Genomic DNA, 18,998 nt, shown 5'->3' with positions numbered 1-18,998 from the left:
TCTAAATCTAAAGCACCTTAATTTTCATGCCTAAGCAAGACAAAGCGTGACACTGACACGGTATACTGTAGTATAGCGTAGTATAGTACACACTTTGCTGTGATACTGGGTCTGAAAGTATGCAGCGGAAACACCTTGTTTAACACTTAATAAATCATCGTATGCTCTTATTAATGTACTTACACAGGTCATGAACCACATTATCAAATCCAGTTAACATACTGGTGTACATCAAGTCCTCTTTCACCGTCCATACGAACCGTGTGCTCCACTTCACAACTGTAAAAGTACATCCGACTTAACTACAACATTTTAGGATGGATGAGTACTTTTTCTCTTTTTTGTGGTTTAAATTAGAGTAAACTGATCCATAACCTTTTATACAGAACATGATACTTTCCCAAATGATCACATTATTCCATTTTTGTTTTTGTTATTAACCAAAGAAGGAAATTAACACCCACTAGTAATATTGCAGGTTATTTTTGTTTACACTAGTTTCAGCCTGCGTGCTGTAGCTGCTGCCTGAGACTGTAGGTAAACTTCACCAGCTGCTGTGGAGGGTAACAATCTACTGACTGTAGTTGTTACAGTTACCTCAATGTTAGTGTGACTGGTTAACAAATAAAAACGGCTGCCAGATTTTGTTCAGTATGGCACTAAGGAGCAGCCACGTGCAGGACAGCCGACATGCACGGAGAGCGGCAGACTCCCCACTCCTCTGCATCTGATGGAGAAGTTGTCCGATCGGCTGTATTTCTGTCTCCCCCGTCTGTCCCGCAGGGTTCGAAGGTTGCTCCATGGTTCCCTCCATCTTCCCACTGGAGACGCTGCACAACTCGCTCTCCCTGAAGCAGGTGGACGAGTTTCTCAACACGGTGTGCGAGAGCAGCAGCGAGGCCCACGCCAAAACCATGAAAGGTGGGTCTGCACAGTGATGCAGCGGCGACGTACTCATTATACACTGCTTACTTATTGAAGGTGTTCACACCCGCAACTGGATAATAGTCCGCTGCTTTTAGGACAACTTACATTCACTTAACATTCACTTACTGCAGACCAGACTGAAGGCAAAAAAGACTGCCGCATGTGAAGCCTGGTAAAGAGTCACTGAGGGAGATCCTGTGTGTGTGTGTGGTCACCTTATTGCGAAGGATTTCCAACCACATTTAAATGCGATGGCTTTAGTGATGTTAACTCATCCAGTTACTCTATGGCCCTTAAACAGGGAGACTGTGAATAGAAATGACCACAGTTCCAAAACATTCATCTGATGTGAAAATAAACACCCTGAAATAGGAATAGAGTCAGCAAAAAGCAATTTCCAGATCTGCTACAACAACAGTCACTTCACTAAGATAAATGAAGGGCGCCAAAGTCAAATGTGTGGCATTTGGAAACTACTTCTTTTTTTTCTTTTTTTTCTGTCTTTCCTTCAGCCCTCTCCAGCTTGTTTGACTCTCAGAGTCAGACGTCTCTCTACAGCCCGCAGCAGCCTCTGTCCTCCTCTGGATCCGAGACGTCTCTCCGACCGCCGAGCCAGCCTCTGTGGCGTGAGTGTTTTATTGATATTAATGGTATTATGCAAGGTGTTGACCCTCTTTCATTCCCTCTTGGCAAATATCTGCACGGTACAACTACTCAAACTCGTCCTGTTACTTCAGAGAGCCTTAACTCTGCCTGGTGTATCAGTGTGTGATTAAATGTAGTTGGTCCTATATAGACAGCTGCATGTTTTTAATGCATTAATTTTAGAACTTAAATGGGACATGGATGTGAAGAGTATTTTTTTTTTTTTTTATTATGTCTGGTACGTCTTAAGAATTCAAACTGCCCAAAGTTATTTATATATCCCCCCCCCCCCATGTCTTGTTTTCACTGCTCGGTTTCCAATTCTGCCTCAAACAAGGCTTTTAATCCTCAGCGCTGCCAGTAGAGTTGCTCTGTTTCTGCTCCCATGTGTGAAAATGAGTACGTGTATGAATGAGAAGCAGAGCGAGAAGCTGGGAACGACGATGCATTCTCAGCAAAAACCTGGATTAAGATAAAATGGCCTCTTCTCAAGTTCAACATGACCTTCACTTCGGTGGCCGCAGATGTGACCTGACAGACGGTCATTTATCTGCAGTGACCTTGTGCTTCCAGGTGCTCACTGTGTCACGCAACACATTATTCACATTCAAAACTCAGCCGATAAAAAACAAAGAAGAGCAAAATGTTTGACTCGGCGCTTTATCAGACTCATGAAGAAGTACAGTGGGCCAAAGATTTTAACATGAAGGCAAAACAGTTTATGTACTAATCAGTGATGGCACTGTATCGCAAGGAGTCTCTGTCTGTATGTGTATTTGTCCCTCGCATATCTCGACAACCATCTTCTTCAAACTTGGCGGGTGCATTGATGGACGCAGATTGCAAATGTTGAATTTGGTGCGATTGAGACACGTGGCACATTTAATGTCATAAACTTTAACGAAAGTAAAGGCTTGTTTTGTCCAGACCAACCAAAGTCCCAACCCAAATATTTTTTTTATTTTGGTTTGATAAGTTATTCAAATAATGAATTCAGGTGAGATTGTTTTGTGAAACTCTGCTAATGAGGTCAACGCTCGTCTAGATCAGGGTCCGGTCTGTCAGTCAAATAACTGATGATCAGTCTCAGCACAACTTTGAACTGCCAGCCTGAACAATCATTTTAAGTTTCTCTGGTTAAGATCATCATCTAAAACATCTAAAATGTGTAAAATAGGAAGTCATAAATAAGTAATAGGAAGTTTGGCTTCATGATCAGCCTGCTCTTCCTCAAACTGAACTGTATTTTAGTAAACACACAAACATTTTTTAAAACAAAGGCCCCAAAGCTAAAAACCATCAGAATATAAATGGGTGTCCGACCACCCTGTGGGATCAACACTAGTGATAAAACTGCAGTAAAACCGGATTCAGACTAAAAACATCACAACAACTTTAACAACCCGGGCTGTCACCTTCCTTTCTTTCTCTTCTCCTCCTCGTTTCTTTTTATCCTCCCGGGTGCTGCTGTGATTCATTTATCCTTTATGTCTGGGCTGTTGATTAATGAAGCATCTGCTCTTGGATCTTTCTCTTGTTTTCCCCTCTTTTAATCCACCACTTGTGCATTTTATTTACTTTACACTCTGGGTGTTTCTTTTGTTGCTCCGTCACTCCCTCAGTCTTTCTCTCATCCCGTCTCCACCTGCTCCAGATCTACATTAACCACACAGTGTAAACGTAGGGATGCTGGAGGTGCGGGCCGGGCGAATAGTTGAGTTTTATAGTCCACACGAAGTGCCAAATTACTCTCACTAATTCACAGGATTCTGTAGTAACGCTAGTCATGCTACGCTCACACACAAAAGCAAGAAACCACTTTGAACAAAGTCTCGGCAACCAGGTGAGAGTGTGCAGTATCTCGCTGGCCCCTCCTTTCACCGGTGTGTCATCGAGTTCGGCCCGCGACGCCTCGGGACGACTCAACAGCAGTCCTGGCGTCCCGGAACTACTCACCTCACTACTGCACCACCTGCGCTCTACCAGTTTCACATTTAAACCGGTAGGATGTGTGCAAACATACTTTGGCAACGTTATCTTTGCTCAAAGCCTCAAAATCAAACATGCCGTACACCGCCAGCAGTAAAGTTCCTTCATCACCAAATCCAGAGAATTCCCTGTTCAGCTGCCTCTCCCCGACCACGCAGCGAACCCTCCACAACCTACCGCTACCGGAGGCACCTCCCGCTCCACCCCCCGCTCCAATCCCCCCACCCCACCCCCCACCCCCCCCGCCCATGCTTTCTTGTTAATGAGGTTGAAAATGGCCTGACATATTCATGATTTTGGTGACTAATAAATGGAGGCAAATCTTGATTGTAGACTATGTTCTTGTCAGATTATTGTCATACACATTGACGTACATGTGTTTTTCATGAAGTTCCCCATGGCAACAAGCGATGAAGTGACGGAAGAACGATGCTGTTGCTTCACTGTTTTGTACCACGACTCCCTCATTTCTGTTCACTTTGTGTCCTTCCTCATAAAGAACAAACAACAAATAATACACGTGGCGACTCAGAGTGGAGCGACGGCTCAGAGCAAACAGCCGTGAGATTAATACTTCCGTCAGGCATTGACCATTTTTTTTAAAACATGAAGGATTTGTGTGTTTTCAGAGATGTTGCTGCAGTTTGTGCAGATTTGGAAGTGTGCTGGAAAAATAACTGACTGAATCTTTTGTCTTGTTCTGTTAAGATGGCAGCATCCCCTCCAGCGCCGTGTCCAGTGCGGGTCCCTCGTCTCCCATCACAGAGTCCTCCGGTCTGAACTTCAGCTTCAGTGAGTAGGCTGTCTGTCTGAAAAACACAAGGACTTCTGGGTATCTGAGGGCACGATATGAAGACCTGGGTTTGTCCGTCTCTCTGGACTTGTATCCATCTTTTGTTCTGTCCTTCTCACATTCACAACCACCACTGGAGGTGATTCCGGAGAGACATGGACCTCACTCTGGTGTGACACTCGGACTGTAAATATAACTGAACCTGTACATGGACTCACATCTCATCACCTCACCTTCCCTGCTCCGTAAACACAGAAAACACGGGACCTCCAACAGGTGAACATCACCTCCATCCTCCTCTTCAGTTTGTCGACTCTCTCATGAACCAGATCCAACAACAGTAACAGTGCATCAAGCCAACATCCAGACCAGTTGTGCCTTTAGTTTAATTTGGACGCTGCTTTCGTGAAATCAACAAGTGCCTGCTGTTTGTTTGTTGTTTTTTTCAGTCCAAATGCTGTTTTACAAAATATCTTGCACACCAGCTGCCTCAGTTCTGACCTGCAGACATTTTTGCAAAGAAATTTAGTTTGATTTAAACCAATGGGATATGAAGTGTTCGTCAGCGAGCTCCACAGTGTTGGCAGGCAGATTTCGTTACCAAAACCGGGGTTGCTGTTCTCTCCTCCACCTGTTTCTGTTTCTTGAGTTAAACGAAGCTGACCGGGCGCTGAATTTCAGAGGGGAATTGATTTTCTCATCTAAGTCTTGGTAAGAAAATGGGAAAATGTCCTTCAGCAAAAAGTCAAACTATTCCTTTAAACGCATTTTAACTTTATTGCCCATTGAACGAACCTTGAAAAAGCCTGAACATTGAAAACTTTGGACCTCATTTAAAACTATCGTGACATCATGTAAGACTTAAACCAAAGCAGCCCAAACATTCGGTCTACTGTGACATACGAAGATTCACATCCAGAGGGATACAGGTTATCATGTGAAGTTATGGATTTGGACCACGTTAGCTTGGTACCTGCTAAATTTAGTTGTTTTTTGTTCACCGGATATTTAGTTTACTTCATACATCCAAAATAACGTGACTCCTTTTAGTTCCGTTTGTATCATTTCAGCCAGTTTAATCAAACAACATTATTCTTTTCTGTGTCCGCGGTTAAAAGGACACACAGTGCATCTGTAAATGTGCCTTCAAATGACATTTGAGATTCATTTCAATCAAATTAGATTTTAAGAAAATCTGTCATATAGCTTATTTTAGTATTAAAGGGAAAAACCACTTGACATGATATTGTTAGTATACGTAGCTGGCAATGCTGTTTGTGTCTGCTGTCACATGTGTGTATTTTTAATGTTCAATGAGTCAAACGACTGTTTTTCATCACTGATGCTCAGGTAGACAAATATAATAAAGATTGAAATTGGTTTTTATTAGGATGTGACTGAACTGGAGGTCATTTCACTTTTAATTATTTTAAAGGGGAATAAATTCAGGGATGGATTTTCCTTTAAAACACCAAAGAAATATTTTATTACATTGACCAAAACCTGTAAAATACTGTAACAATAACTCAGTTTTTGTTGTTGTTGTTGTTGTTATTGATGTTTAATGAGTGCTGTGATTATGGGCTTTCATGTCCAGGCTACTGTCTGCAGCACCAAAGTATAAATGGGAGAAATAAAACTTCTCCCTGCTCATTTTAAAGTGGTTAAATTGAAAATGAACTGACCTCCAAAACCTTGAAACATCTACTGTAGAACAAATTTCTATATTTTCATCATCGTGGAAAGAGTTGTTGTTTTAGATTTGAATAGGACTAATTACTTTTTACCTAAAGGTGGGTTGATGTAGGGGATTTTAGCTGTGTATTTATGTGAATATTTAACGTGCTATTTAACACCAGCCAAAGAAGAGGGTGTGTATTCTGAGAAAAGTCTGGCTGCTGTAAAACGACATCGAGGTTTAACATGTAACATCTGTTTAATGTTCAGTCTGTTGAGGCTCATGTTGGAGAGAAGAGGAGAGTAATAATAAAATAGATCATTTAAAAAGTGAAGATATTCTTCAATATGTTCTGACGCACAACAATTCATGTGGCCACACCTGCCACAGGCCTGTTAACGTGTGTGTGTGTGTGTGTGTGTGTGTGTGTGTGTGTGTGTGTGTGTGTGTGTGTGTGTGTGTGTGTGTGTGTGTGTGTGTGTGTGTGTGTGTGTGTGTGTGTGTGTGTGTGTGTGTTTGTCTTTACTAATGAGCCAGTCCAGACATATAAGTCGGTTATTGCTCCATAAACAAAGCTCCTTGTCACTGCTCTGCCAACTCACCTCTCTCTCTCTCTCTCTCTCTCTCCCCCCCTCCCTCGACCCCCCCCCCCCCCCCCGGTCTACATGTTTCAGTGCTTTTCTCTTTTTTGTTCTCCCTCAACCTTTTCTCTTTCCTCCCCTCCTACACCTGTTTTTGTCTCTGGGTTTCCTCTGGTTTTTTGTTTCCTGTCCTCTCTTTGTTTTCTTCCTCCTCTTTTTACTTCAAAGTATTTTTTTTTCAGCCTTTCTCTCCTCCTCTCTTGTTTCTTCTTTACCCTCTTCTGTCTTCCCCACTTGCTCTCCTTCTCAGCTTTTATCTCCTCTACTTACATTTCTCCCTTTTCCTCCTCGTTTCCTCCCATGCCTCCTCACTACTGCTTTTCTCCTGTCTTTTTTCTCTCGTCTCCTTGTTTCCTCAAGTCTTTTTTCCTTGTTTTCTTCTCCTGTTTCCTGTCCTCTCTTCCCCTTGCTCCCATTACACCAACTTGTTTCCTCACCTTGTTTCCTCTCTCCCTTTGTTTCATCTCCTCTCCTTGTCTCCTTTTCTCCTTTCCTTTCTTCCTTCTTGTTTTCTCTCCCCTCCTTTTCTCCTCCCCTTGTTTCTTCTCTTCTCTTTATAACCTCTCATTTCCTTTTTCTCTTCTATTCCTCTTTGATCTTTTCTCACCCTTAATCTTATTTTCTCTCACCATGTTTTTTTTCTCATAAAATAGAAAAGAGGAGAGGAAACGTGGACGCCCCCCCACTGCGTCTCCTCTCCTCCTGCCTTCTTACCTCACCTCATTTACATCCTCCCTCCTCTTTCCCTCTCTTCTTGTCTCCCCCTCCCTCTCCACTCCTCTCTAAATGGCTTTTAAGAATAGTGATGACTCATGCCTCCTCCTATTGCTCCCATGCGTTGTCATGGCGACTCTCCCCCCCTCCCACCAGATGTAATTGACTCCTCCTAAGCAACACTGGGTGAATGGAGAGAGACAGAGAGAGAGAGAGACACACACAGACAGACAGACAGACTGCCGACTCACTGGAAGCCAAAAGCTGATGTCATTCATTCTGTCTGGATGACAAGTCTTTCTCTCACACTTTATTTCCTACGTTCACACACACACACACACACACACACACACACACACACACACACACACACACACACACACACACACACACACACACACACACACACACACACACACACACACACACACACACACACACTCAAATGTCCATTCATTCGGCTCTCACACACTCACACCCTTCATCCGCAAACACACTGCTTTTTCCTGGCTTCAGTACAGACGACGCAATAGCTTCTTTCTTTTACAGCTTTCACATGACGACTGCTCTGGCTGCAGGTTGTTTTTTGACCTTTATCAAATCACTCCAGCAGCAGAGTCTAGAACACTTCACTTTAGTCACAACAATGTTTTAGATAACGTTCATAACATTAAAACTGAGCTGTAACAGAGATTTAATGAGGTCTCTCAGGTAAATGTGCACTGGCCTGCAACAAAAACTATATAAAAATTTTTTAATATATATATATAAATCTAAAATAACTTTATGCAAATGAGGCTGCGATTTATATCCATGTTTTACAAAAATAAAATGAATGAGAAAAACACCTGTAGGCTGGGAGATGTAGTCTTTACCATCTGTGGACACTTGCCTCCACATCCAAACAGAAACAACAATCTACGTGGCTTGAAGCCTGCTGAAAGTCATAGTTTGCTTTTATTCAGGGTTTAGTGATGAGTAAGAGACCTGCTACTGCTGAGATAAGAGGTGGAAGTTACAAATCATTTTGTTGATTCAAAAGGTTTTGTTAAGTTCAAAGTTTCTTACATACTTCAGTGAGTTAATGCTTAAGAAAGGTTTAAACTGCCTTGGAGTCATTCAATGTTCAGGCAATTGCAGCTTCGAGCTGTTGTTTTGTTCAGTTCAGTAAAACATCAGGCCTTCACAGCCACTCTTTATAAGGTTTTATTATTTACATCAGAGCTACCACATCATGGTCTTCTCATAAATTAAAAAGGGATTAATATAGGTTTGTAAGTTTAAATGTTTCCTTAGAAAATAATTTAAAGGTTCAGTGTGTAAGATTTAGGGGATCTATTACAGAAATGAGATATTATATTGGTGAAATGTGTCACGCACACATGATGATATGATTATGTTGTAATTGGTCTAAAATCACCTGAAACTAAGAATCGTTTTGATTTCTTGTGCATTTGATGTCTACATATAAGAACGTCCCGACCCTCACCTATGGTCACGAGCTCTGGGTCGTGACCGAAAGAACGAGGTCGCGGCTACAAGCGGCTGAAATGAGTTTCCTCCGTAGGGTGGCCGGGCTCAGCATTAGAGATCGAGTAAGGAGCTCGGACATCAGGAGGGAACTTGGAGTTGAGCCGCTACTCCTTCACGTCGAAAGGAGTCAGCTGAGGTGGTTCGGGCATCTGATCAGGATCCTCCTGGGCGCCTCCCTCTGGAGGTTTTCCGGGCACGCCCAACTGGCAGGAGACCCCAGGGAAGACCCAGGACACGCTGGAGGGATTATATCTCCCGGCCGGCCTGGGAACGCCTCGCGATCCCCCAGCACGAGCTAGAAAATGTTGCGGGGGAGAGGGAAGTCTGGGTCAGCTTGCTTGGCCTGCTGCCACCGCGACCCGACCCCGGATAAGGGAAAGAAGATGGTATGGTAATAGAAAATGTGACATTTTAAAAACCACTTCATTGTCTATTGCTTGAATTCTGTCTTCACTGTCTGAATCAGCTGGCCAATATGACCAGAAATGGATGTGGTTCATGATTGGATTTCTGTTTATTTCTTGTATGTTTCCAGTAGCCAAGCTATCCGGCTAAAGATGAAGATTTTGACAAGGAAAAATATATTTATTTTCCAGCCTGATCTAAAACTCCCTTTAATCTTCATCTTAGCCTTTATTTAATTGTTGTTTTTTCCCCCCTCTGATTACATCTCTTTCACCTACGTATTTTAAATTTAAGATTTCACCGCATCTCAAACCCTTGACTTCCATCCCACTGTTTGGTGACTTAACTTGCGCTCTGGTAACTACCTAAATAGAAATGAATGTAAATGTGCAGAGAGAAGTGGGAGGTAAGGACCGGAGACGAGAGTAACTATTAGAAGTGCTGATGAGACAATTACCCTCATCTGATGACAGGAAGGTCTCCAGTTCGACCTTCAGTGCCACCTCTACCGCCAACACACCATCCTCAACGCCCCCGTAACGCTCAACCAAAGTCAGAACGTGTTGTCAAGGCAACCGGGGGAGGGATGATGAGGCGGGAGGGGAGTTGTTTTGCTTGGCGATGTGGCAGCCAGAGCAGCAGAGCAGTAATGTGTGAGGTTGGTCACCCCAGTAGAAACCCAAACGGCAAATAATAGCACAGCATCAAAGGTTAGAAGGACTGTCAACCTGAGTCAACAGCACTTGTTCTTCCTGTGAGTGCAGACAGACTCACAGCAGAGGCGCAATGAAATAAGGGACAAAGATAAGTTAGGATCCATTGATCAGAGGCCGAACTGAATGCACTGAGTGTGCTGGAGCTTCAGCTGTAGGTGGGGATCCATCAAGATTGATTTTGGAGCCCAAATTGATCTGCCTTGTCCTCTCCTTGGAGATAATTTTGTTTTTAATCATTACTGAACCATACTTTCCCTCTCTGCTGCGACAGAGATCTGAAAACGTTGAAAGGAAAATCACTAAGTTGCTCTGACAAGCGGAGAGTAGTGAATTGAGCAGTGCAGCTGGAGCGTAACTTCCCTTTCATCTTTCCGCCTGACAAATCAAAGCTGATCAACAAACTGACCGAACCTGCTGTCTTCCTCACTTTATATTTAATTTACACATTTGTTGCAAACTCAGTGTTCAACATTATTAAGCTTTTGTTCACTTATACAATCATAATATGGCTCAAACATTTACTATTATCTAATATTGTGACCGATTGGGTTTTCCTACAGTACAGGACGGGTCCTTCAGAGTTGAGGCAAGACTTCTTTCATTCGGAGAACATATAATGGAACCGTATAGTGCTTAGTTGTGCATTGTCTTCTTCCTTTTCTTCTTCATTATGTAGAGTCTTTATATTCTAGGTGCACTTCATTAAAAAGGTTCTGACTTTGTGCATGCATATAGGATTGAGGGTGCTTTAAGGATATTTGATCCATCCTTAAAATTCCTTGATCCTTGCAGGATTTGATGACATCCTAGACATGGAGCCCACAGAGGATAAGTCCTTGATATTGAGAAACACACAGTGTGTATTTAGTGGTGTTGTAACCTATGTGAATGGCGCTAGGTTGGATCAGTGGGAGGGAAGCTCTGCCTGTGGTTGGCTGTTATGTCGTGGGATGGTTAGGATTATGAACCAATTCAATGAGAGTGAAAAAAAAAGAAAAGGAATCACAGCAGCGTACACTTTACAACAAATCACAGCAGTGTAGAGTATAAAGCGTGCGTCCCTCTGACTGATCCAATCTAGGACCATACCTAGATCTGACCCCATCCTTAACTTAACACCTACACAGACAAACTAACCCTACTCCCTACCCTCATGGACGGCACCGCAATAAACATTATAGGACCAGAGATGAATACTCTACAGTGCACATCGCGGGAATCCTGTTTACTTTTATAGCGTGTTTGTTGTGCGCACAATCCACAAAGTTACAAACTTGGAGCTGCTTGCAGGCAAAACACAGAGGTCTGCAGAGACCTTACCGACTCGGGCAGATGACATAATTTACATCATGTGGACACTATTTATTGGCCTGAAGTGAAAATTAATGGGAAGGAAGTGTAAGTGTAAAGATCAAATCATAATTTTTTATATCTGCAGACTTTAAATGTAGAAGAACAAGTGTCTGTATACATCCTACAATCCAGGGTATACATCAGTCTGATACATGTCCACACACGCTCATCATAAATGAGGCCTGCATCTCATAAGCATCCATATTCTAGTTAATGGCAGTGTTCAGGGTCCACTTATACAATATATACAGACCTTCGTATCTCTGAATGGATGACAAAATTTCTGTCACACTGACACTGGTAGCCATGGAAACCAGGAATTGGCCTTAATGTGACCACATTTTCAGGCTGCTCTGAGGTACATTTGATCAAAACAATTAACTGCTTTCTTTTTAACTGCATATCGTTCTTGTTTCAGAGAGCAGAGACTGTTAATAACACTGTTTGGCAGACATAAATACATATTCTGTATATAAAGTAGTGAGGTAAGAGCGGTAAGTTTGAGTATAATTACTTCTCTTTTGCCATTTTAAAATATTGCGTGTATTAAAAATGGCAGAAAGGATACATATTTGCAGAGGGGCATTGAGCACAAAGTACAGCTGAGGCTGATGGGAATGTCACTGGTTTTGCAGGTCACAAGCCAAAGCAAGAACAGAAATTGTGACGCAATGAGTGCTCTAGAAGAAAACCAATAAGCTAGCAAAGGTGTTTTAAGTTCATTCTGAGTGAAACAGGAATGTCCGAACCAAAGTTCATCACAAACCATCGAATCGTTGTTGAGTTCAGTTTGGATCAATGTTGTGGCCTGACTGACCGTCGGAAACATCTATGTGGCACTAAACCTTAACCCATGGGGCTGTGGAAGAGTTAAAAATAGAGCTTTAAGGCAGGAGCTGATTTATTGTTGAATTGTAGCTGGGACAGGAGCAAAAAGCTATTTGATCTAAACTAATGGCAGTTAATGAGAACACCGAAATAAAGCAATAAACTAAAAACCTCCCTGAATGCTCAGCTTGCACATCATATTCATTGTTTTTTTTCTCTAAAGTGTTGAAATTAGCTGCAAATTGTATTTGTAGTACACATTTGTCTGTCAAGATATCATCTGTATACCAACAGCGGGATGAGAGAGCTGGTTCAATCGCTCAGACTTGTGAAGCATTGAAACGTCTCTGACTGGATGAGACAGTAAGATGGTGCTGATAAACAACGTACATGCTCTGTGCGGCAACATTAAAATCATTTAAACGTTTTGAATAAACTGCGTGTTGGAACATAACAGATGAATTGTTTAGACTGATATTAGCTTTGCTGAATTACCAGTAAATATGTGCAGTACGACGTCTGAGGAGGTAAAACACAGAAAGAAGAAAATCTAATAAGAAACACTCGGAAACAGTGTCTTCATCATATTCTTGGTCCACCAGGCAGCACTGACAAGTTTGATTATCATTTTAATTTCTTTATTTTATCATTTATAACCAACTGTGAACTGTTCTGCTCAGCACATATTATTCTTTTGAGGAATCCGTGTAGAAGTCTGTTTTGGTCTCAGCGGTCCACGGCTGGATTTCTTACCAACTCTGATTGCTTTTATTGTCAGATTCTTTTTGACACGCCAGTCTTCCTTTTCTGAGTTGATTTGCAGTGCAGGCAGTTAATGCCGACGCTGAATTAGAAACTTTTTCCCCTGGATTTTCTGGCATTGATTCAGACTAAATATCTGCAGATGCGCGTTCGTCTGAATTTGTAGAACAGCTAATAAAAATCTGAAATGACGGGTGATTGGCTTACAATTTCTGTCCCAAGTTAAGATTTTGTAAAACCTGAATTATGAGCCAAGAAGAGGTGCAGAGGTGCAGTGTTCTCTCAGACCACTTGAAATACAACATGCTGCAAGGTTACTTTGAAATTCTTGTCCAATGATGCAAAGAAAATTTAAAGCTGCTCCCACCTTCTCCCACCAGCTTTAAATTTTCCTCAAGGGGAATTTTTCCACAATTTTGGTTCATGACAGAATATTTAAAGACACTTCCATCAGCCTCAGCTGTACTTTTAATGAGCAACAACATGCTAACACGCGAAACCAAGATAGAGAAGTAAATGTATTACCTCCAATTTGCCACTGTCCCTGTATGTGTTAGCATTCAGCTAAACTCACCACTGAGTCTGAGTACAGTCTCGCACAGCGGGATGAATAATTCGATACAATTTTGACTTTCATGTGATCACTGGAGTTCTTATTAATAATTCAATTAGATGTTAAATGACTTATTCCCAAACATCACCAGTAAAAAGACAAAAAGAGACACAAACCAATTAGATTTTTAATGTACTTTAATTGATGATCACCAGGCTGTTTCCCTTTTACAATGAATCTGCGGTAGTTCTAGTTTTACCAGTTAGATTTAAAGAGACAGAGAGATATTGAATATTGCGCTGAGGAAGGAAAACATAATTAAGATTAATACAATGCAAAATAAAAGAGAGAGAATCAAACAGAACTACCAATACAGCGTCTTCTTAACAACATGTTAGTAGGGCAAACAATAAAAGCACAGCCCAGTATTATATTACTGTAGGTCATTTCAGTACCATTTAAGACAATTAGCTTTTTTCAAATATACCTCTTTAAAATAGCATTGTATTTTTTTTTATTATTATTATTTCCATGTTAAACAATTACATTCAGGATTATAACTAAATAAATCACATGCAGAAAGATTAGATGGACGAATGACACCATATGTTGATCAAATGTTATCGTCATTTTAATGCAGGTATGGACATGAACTTGAACTGAAAGATGCACTTTTTTATTCTTTCTGTATCTTGTCAGTGTTTTGTGTAGTTTTCAAGGAACAGTTAGCAGTTTTGATCATCCAGTGACTAATATCAGCTAAAATAAACAGGTATTACAATAAAGATAGTTTGTTATATCTGTCAGATTCGTTCTTTCTAGAGCAATATGTACAAATCTGTGTACAGTACTGTGTACATGTAGCATTTCTTTAATTTTATTGATGGTTTTTTTTTAGTCTGCATGTGTTTCAAGTCATATTCAGGAAAAGGTAAAAGTTGCAGCTGCAGTTAGAACTATTTCTGTAGTCATCTTAATATGTTTGTTGTGGGATCTCAGTTGCTTTCACATTAGAAAAACAAAATCAAACCTTTCTCTTTGGAGCAGAACTGTGACTGCAATGACATTTTGTCAAAACAGAAAATAAGTATCTGCTCGCCTTCTGTCAGTCTCCCTTAAATTAATTTCTGTCTAAGTTGGTGTGAATGGAGTTTTTTTGTTTCTTTTTTTGTCTATTGTTTTGATCCAGCAGCATTCACATGGTAGTACCAACTCTACATTCAGAAAAATAGATCTCCTGTATAGTGCATTCAGCTTCTGTATAGTCATACAGTTCAGTACTGTTTCACAGCATTCTACTAATGCCTCAAAAAACTCCAAGGCCGGGTATTTGGAATCTGCCAACTTAAAAACAGTATTCAAAGACAGTACAACAAATCAGACCATCCATAAAATCTGATCCGCACATTAAAAAGCTTCTTCCTGTTTTCAACACATCCCATACAGCGTTGAAGAAAAAGCAGTGGAAAGGACTTTTTGCTCGATCGATCGATTCATCAAACATTCAGACATGAACTGTTTTCAAAGGAGTCATTTTCAGACCTTGACAGGGTCCTTCAGTTAATAATCAGCCCCCCCAGATAGGGTGTGTGTGTACTTGTGCGTACCCAGCTGTTTAATATACAACCTGCATCGAACCTCCCCCAGTGGGATAAAAGAAAAGCTATGTCTGCCTCTGAAACATCACAGGCATGGGATGGTATATCAAGGCTTACACAGAGCATCATGGACGAGGATTATGATGAGCAACATTCAGTCAGCCATCTTTGATTTGAAACTAGGGGAGAGCCGGCAGAGCACAGAGGCCGGTGGAAGATGAGGTATAAAGTAGAGTGAGAGTTATGAGCAGGTTTTTTACTGATAAAGTAATTGGCACTGGTCCCCGGCTAGCACGACATGACAACATGATTCTGCTTTCTACGCTATTCGTTCCATCCTTTTAATCTGAATGAGGTAAAGAACTGATTAAAGTTACATCCAAACCTGCTCTGCACCAGTCCGCCTGGCCCGTCCCTCAGCTTCAAATCATTCTTCAAAAAAACAAGCAAGAAATGGGCCATCTTGGTGCAAATGTACTTCTCATTTAGACAAGAAAGGACACAAACAAAAGATAAATTGCATTTGACTCGGCACAAAATATGGAGAAAATAAAATCACAATTTCGAATTTCCTGTAAATCTCTAAAACTTGCATATAAATTAGGAAACGCGTGAGAACATGAGCCACCCTCGAGTCGAGTTGTGAACAAGCAGAAAGACCTCTCACTGAACCCCCAGAAAAAAAAAAAACTGCCGCGTTATAAAAACAGCTACTCGGTGTGTATCCTATACTCACACATGGGAAAAACGACTTCTAAAACATTCCTAGTTCATAACTGCGTCCAGTGTAATCACCACATTCATTTTCCTCCGGGATCAATATCAGGTAATTGCTTCATGTTGAGATGCCGTCCCTCACTATCTGCAAGCTCAGTCTGGAGTAACATCATGTTTCTATTTTCTGCTACTATACTTACTCCCTGTGCTTCGACTACAAACAAAAACTTTACTTTGAGACACGCCGCCTCCCCCACCTCAGAAAAGTGCATTCCTATTTGGTGCAATACTTTGCTCAAAGACATTCATATTGGTTTGAAAGTGGTGTTTCTGGATGTGGAATTAATGCTTTACTGTTCCACAGTTTGAGCAATGGGAGTGTACTATTTCACTGAGTACTGTACAGTCCTCAACGTGTGTGTGAACTGATTGGTCCTCTGTTTCAAAGTTGAGTACTTGGTTTCTTTAGATTTACCCTGGTTTCTGGCTCTGCTTCAACATGGCTGACATGTCCTTAAAATATCCCCCTCTCTCCGAAACCACAAGCTAAAGGCACATGAAAGAAGCCTCCTGTAACACACTTCACACATTTGTTTTTTTCCTTGGAAAATATGCCCAATAATAGGCATAGACATTGCAGTTCCCACTGGAGCGTCGTCCCCTCGGAGGGGACACGCGGACGAGCTTTCATTGCTACATTTGTCACAGGTCACTGCTTGTTTTTTTTTTCCCATCGCTTTGTGATATTGACAGAGACGGTACAATGTGGCTGAACAGGAGGAAATGACAGAATTAAACCTTCTCGGTTGCATCATCAAAAATGTAACATAACCTCTGTATCAATATGAAACATTTACCCTATGTGCATACTGGAGTACATACAACCAGCAACGGCCGTGATAGAGACTTAAAGAAGAACCATTACACCCAGCAGAGATATGATGAGCGTAGAAACATCGTCCCGTGTTCCTGGCACCTATTGATTCACTTAGACAGCCAAACAGTGTAGTAATCTATCTACACTATACTGCATTCCACACTTGAAGGCCGACTAAAGAAAGGATTAACCCTACGCAGTTCTCTCCGGAAGAGTCCGAGCTAAAACGCAAGCATCATGCACCAGCTAAGCTGTGAAAGCCGAGAAGAAAGAGTTGAAACGGTGGCAACTTCAGGCACCTCCTAAAATTTCACCACGAATGGAACTTTTTTTGTTTTGTTTACAGAACATCAATTTATGCCATTATTGAGTTAATTCAAACACTACTGTAGCGTGAGCAGAGCTGCAAAGGATACATTTTGTCGTGTGCACGGATGGCGAAAAACGTTTCGAATTAAGAAACAATTTCTAAAAACACTGTGTGTACAATCTAGAAAGATAATTTATCACTGATTAATGCAGATGTCATTTTGGAGAAGCTGGATAAGAAGAATTCATGTTTCAACAGTGTTTTGGCCACCTGGGAGAATTAACACTGAGTTAAATACAATTTGAGCCATCAGTGTAAGAAGTACATCTGCTTCATGTGTACTTTAACTGTGGCATAATTCACTTTGTGGGTTCATGATGTCCATTTATCTGTAAGATATGATGCAAAGGAAACTGTCCGGTGTGATTATGTCTTTGAAAATGATTTGAATTGTTACCACAATTGTTAATGCTAGTATAAGATATGTATCAGGGCAGACATTTAAATCACAGAAGAAAACAAACATGAAAGTACAGTGTTATTTGCGTGATAACCCAACTATCACAAAGCATATACCCAGAATTTAGATTTTGATTTCAGCTAACAGAATCTAGTGTATCTGCTGCAGCAAATGTGAGACTGGTACCATGAGAGAGGGAAAAGCTTTGAAGAAGCAGAGAGTGCTGTTCGCTCTCACTCTCTACCTCCAGATGATGAGGAGGAGGAGGAGGAGGAAGAGGGGTGGTGGTGGCGGGGAAAGCAGAGCTGGGCTCGTGAAGCTCAGAACTCGATCTTGCAGGCAGGGAAGGACTCGTCCTGCATGACTACGGTGCTGCTGGAGGCCAGAACCATGATGTTCAGGTCCTGCTGCCTCTCGTGGGTCTGCTGGTACCATTCCCGGGTCACCTCCGTGTCATGGGTCGGGATCAGAGTCACCTGACGGGGACAGGAGGAGATGAAATGAGAGGGGAGACGGCAGGAAAACGAAAATGATGATGACAGGTCACGCAAAACTCCTTAAAGGCATTGTTGGAGATGTTGTGAAATACATATATTCATTTTCTTGCCACAAGTTAGATGAGAAGATTGATGCTGCTCTGACATTTGTCTGGTAAATATGTAGCTGGGGCCAGCAGGCAGTTAGCTTCGCTTAGCATTAAAAACAGTGACAACGGGAAGGGCAAAACATGGCTCTGGTTAAACATAACAATAATACAATATATTAAGTGTTGACTACCATTAAAAACTACAATAAATAGACACTCATTTAGCTCTAAAACCAGCCTGTGTTTCTATGGTTGTTTTGTTTAATTAAGTTCTAACTGAAATGCAAAGACCTTTTAATTCCAGTCAAATAGAAGAAGTGTTAATCCATTGTAAAGATACTCCGATCTGACCCTGTTCTCATGAAACTCGGGTAAAGATAGTGTGTGATGTGTCCACAGCTACCTTTCTCAATCTTGCCTGAAACTTTTCACAGATGTTTGGCCAATATTGACTTGATATAGCATCACATTCCTGCAGATTTTTAGGCAGCACATTTTCTGCTGGAACAGGTCTGTCATGACTCGGGTCTGACTTTAGAGACGCTCATTTGGATCCTACAGCTGTTTAATGCTGCAAGTATTGAATAAATTAAGAAACTGAAAACATCTGGAGGCAACAAACTAAACTTCAGCGCTGGTTAAGATTTGTTCAAAACCAGAATTAAATTCATTACATGCGAGTCTGGAAAATCTGACTTGTTATAGTTTGACTTTATCATAGTAAAGTTGTATTTTCATAAACATTTCAGTTTATAATAGACGTGAAACTGTAGAGCGACGTGAATGAGATGTGTGTGCCTCTCAATTTAATGCACGTAAACTGCAACTTTCCCGCTGTCTGTGATGATTATGGACCAATATTGGTGCTGAAATGTGATAAAATCCTGATATTCAGACTTTGTACTATTGGCAG

At 41.3% G+C, this 18,998-nt stretch overlaps 2 protein-coding genes across 6 annotated transcripts in view; one reads left to right on the top strand and one right to left on the bottom strand.

Annotated features, from left to right (window-relative positions):
* The window catches only part of ppip5k1b (diphosphoinositol pentakisphosphate kinase 1b), a 48,988-nt gene extending 42,633 nt beyond the window's left edge, over positions 1–6,355 (top strand). For all 4 annotated transcript variants that reach the window (XM_069695407.1, XM_069695406.1, XM_069695404.1 and 1 more), the window contains 3 exons: positions 784–921; positions 1,440–1,553; positions 4,270–6,355. In XM_069695407.1, coding sequence (XP_069551508.1) covers positions 784–921; positions 1,440–1,553; positions 4,270–4,361 — 344 coding nt within the window. In that variant the 3' untranslated portion in view covers positions 4,362–6,355. The remainder of the gene's footprint in view (positions 1–783; positions 922–1,439; positions 1,554–4,269) is intronic.
* map1ab (microtubule-associated protein 1Ab) overlaps positions 1–18,998 on the bottom strand; it is a 229,689-nt gene that overhangs the window by 143,499 nt on the left and 67,192 nt on the right. The window contains exon 7 of one of the 2 annotated variants that reach the window (XR_011310785.1): positions 17,758–17,975. Coding sequence is in view for 1 of the 2 variants with exons in the window: in XM_069695400.1 (XP_069551501.1) it covers positions 17,820–17,975 (156 nt within the window). In the remaining variant the exon portion in view is untranslated. Of the gene's footprint in view, positions 1–13,716; positions 17,976–18,998 lie in introns of those variants that run through there. The other variant, XM_069695400.1, reaches the window with a different exon arrangement.

The sequence above is a fragment of the Brachyistius frenatus genome, unplaced genomic scaffold (assembly GCF_029030835.1).
Source record: "Brachyistius frenatus isolate BFR_SWC_R1_liver_20210118 unplaced genomic scaffold, ASM2903083v1 Contig_19, whole genome shotgun sequence".
Lineage (NCBI taxonomy): Eukaryota > Metazoa > Chordata > Actinopteri > Embiotocidae > Brachyistius > Brachyistius frenatus.
This window is presented reverse-complemented; position numbering and strand designations above follow the sequence as displayed.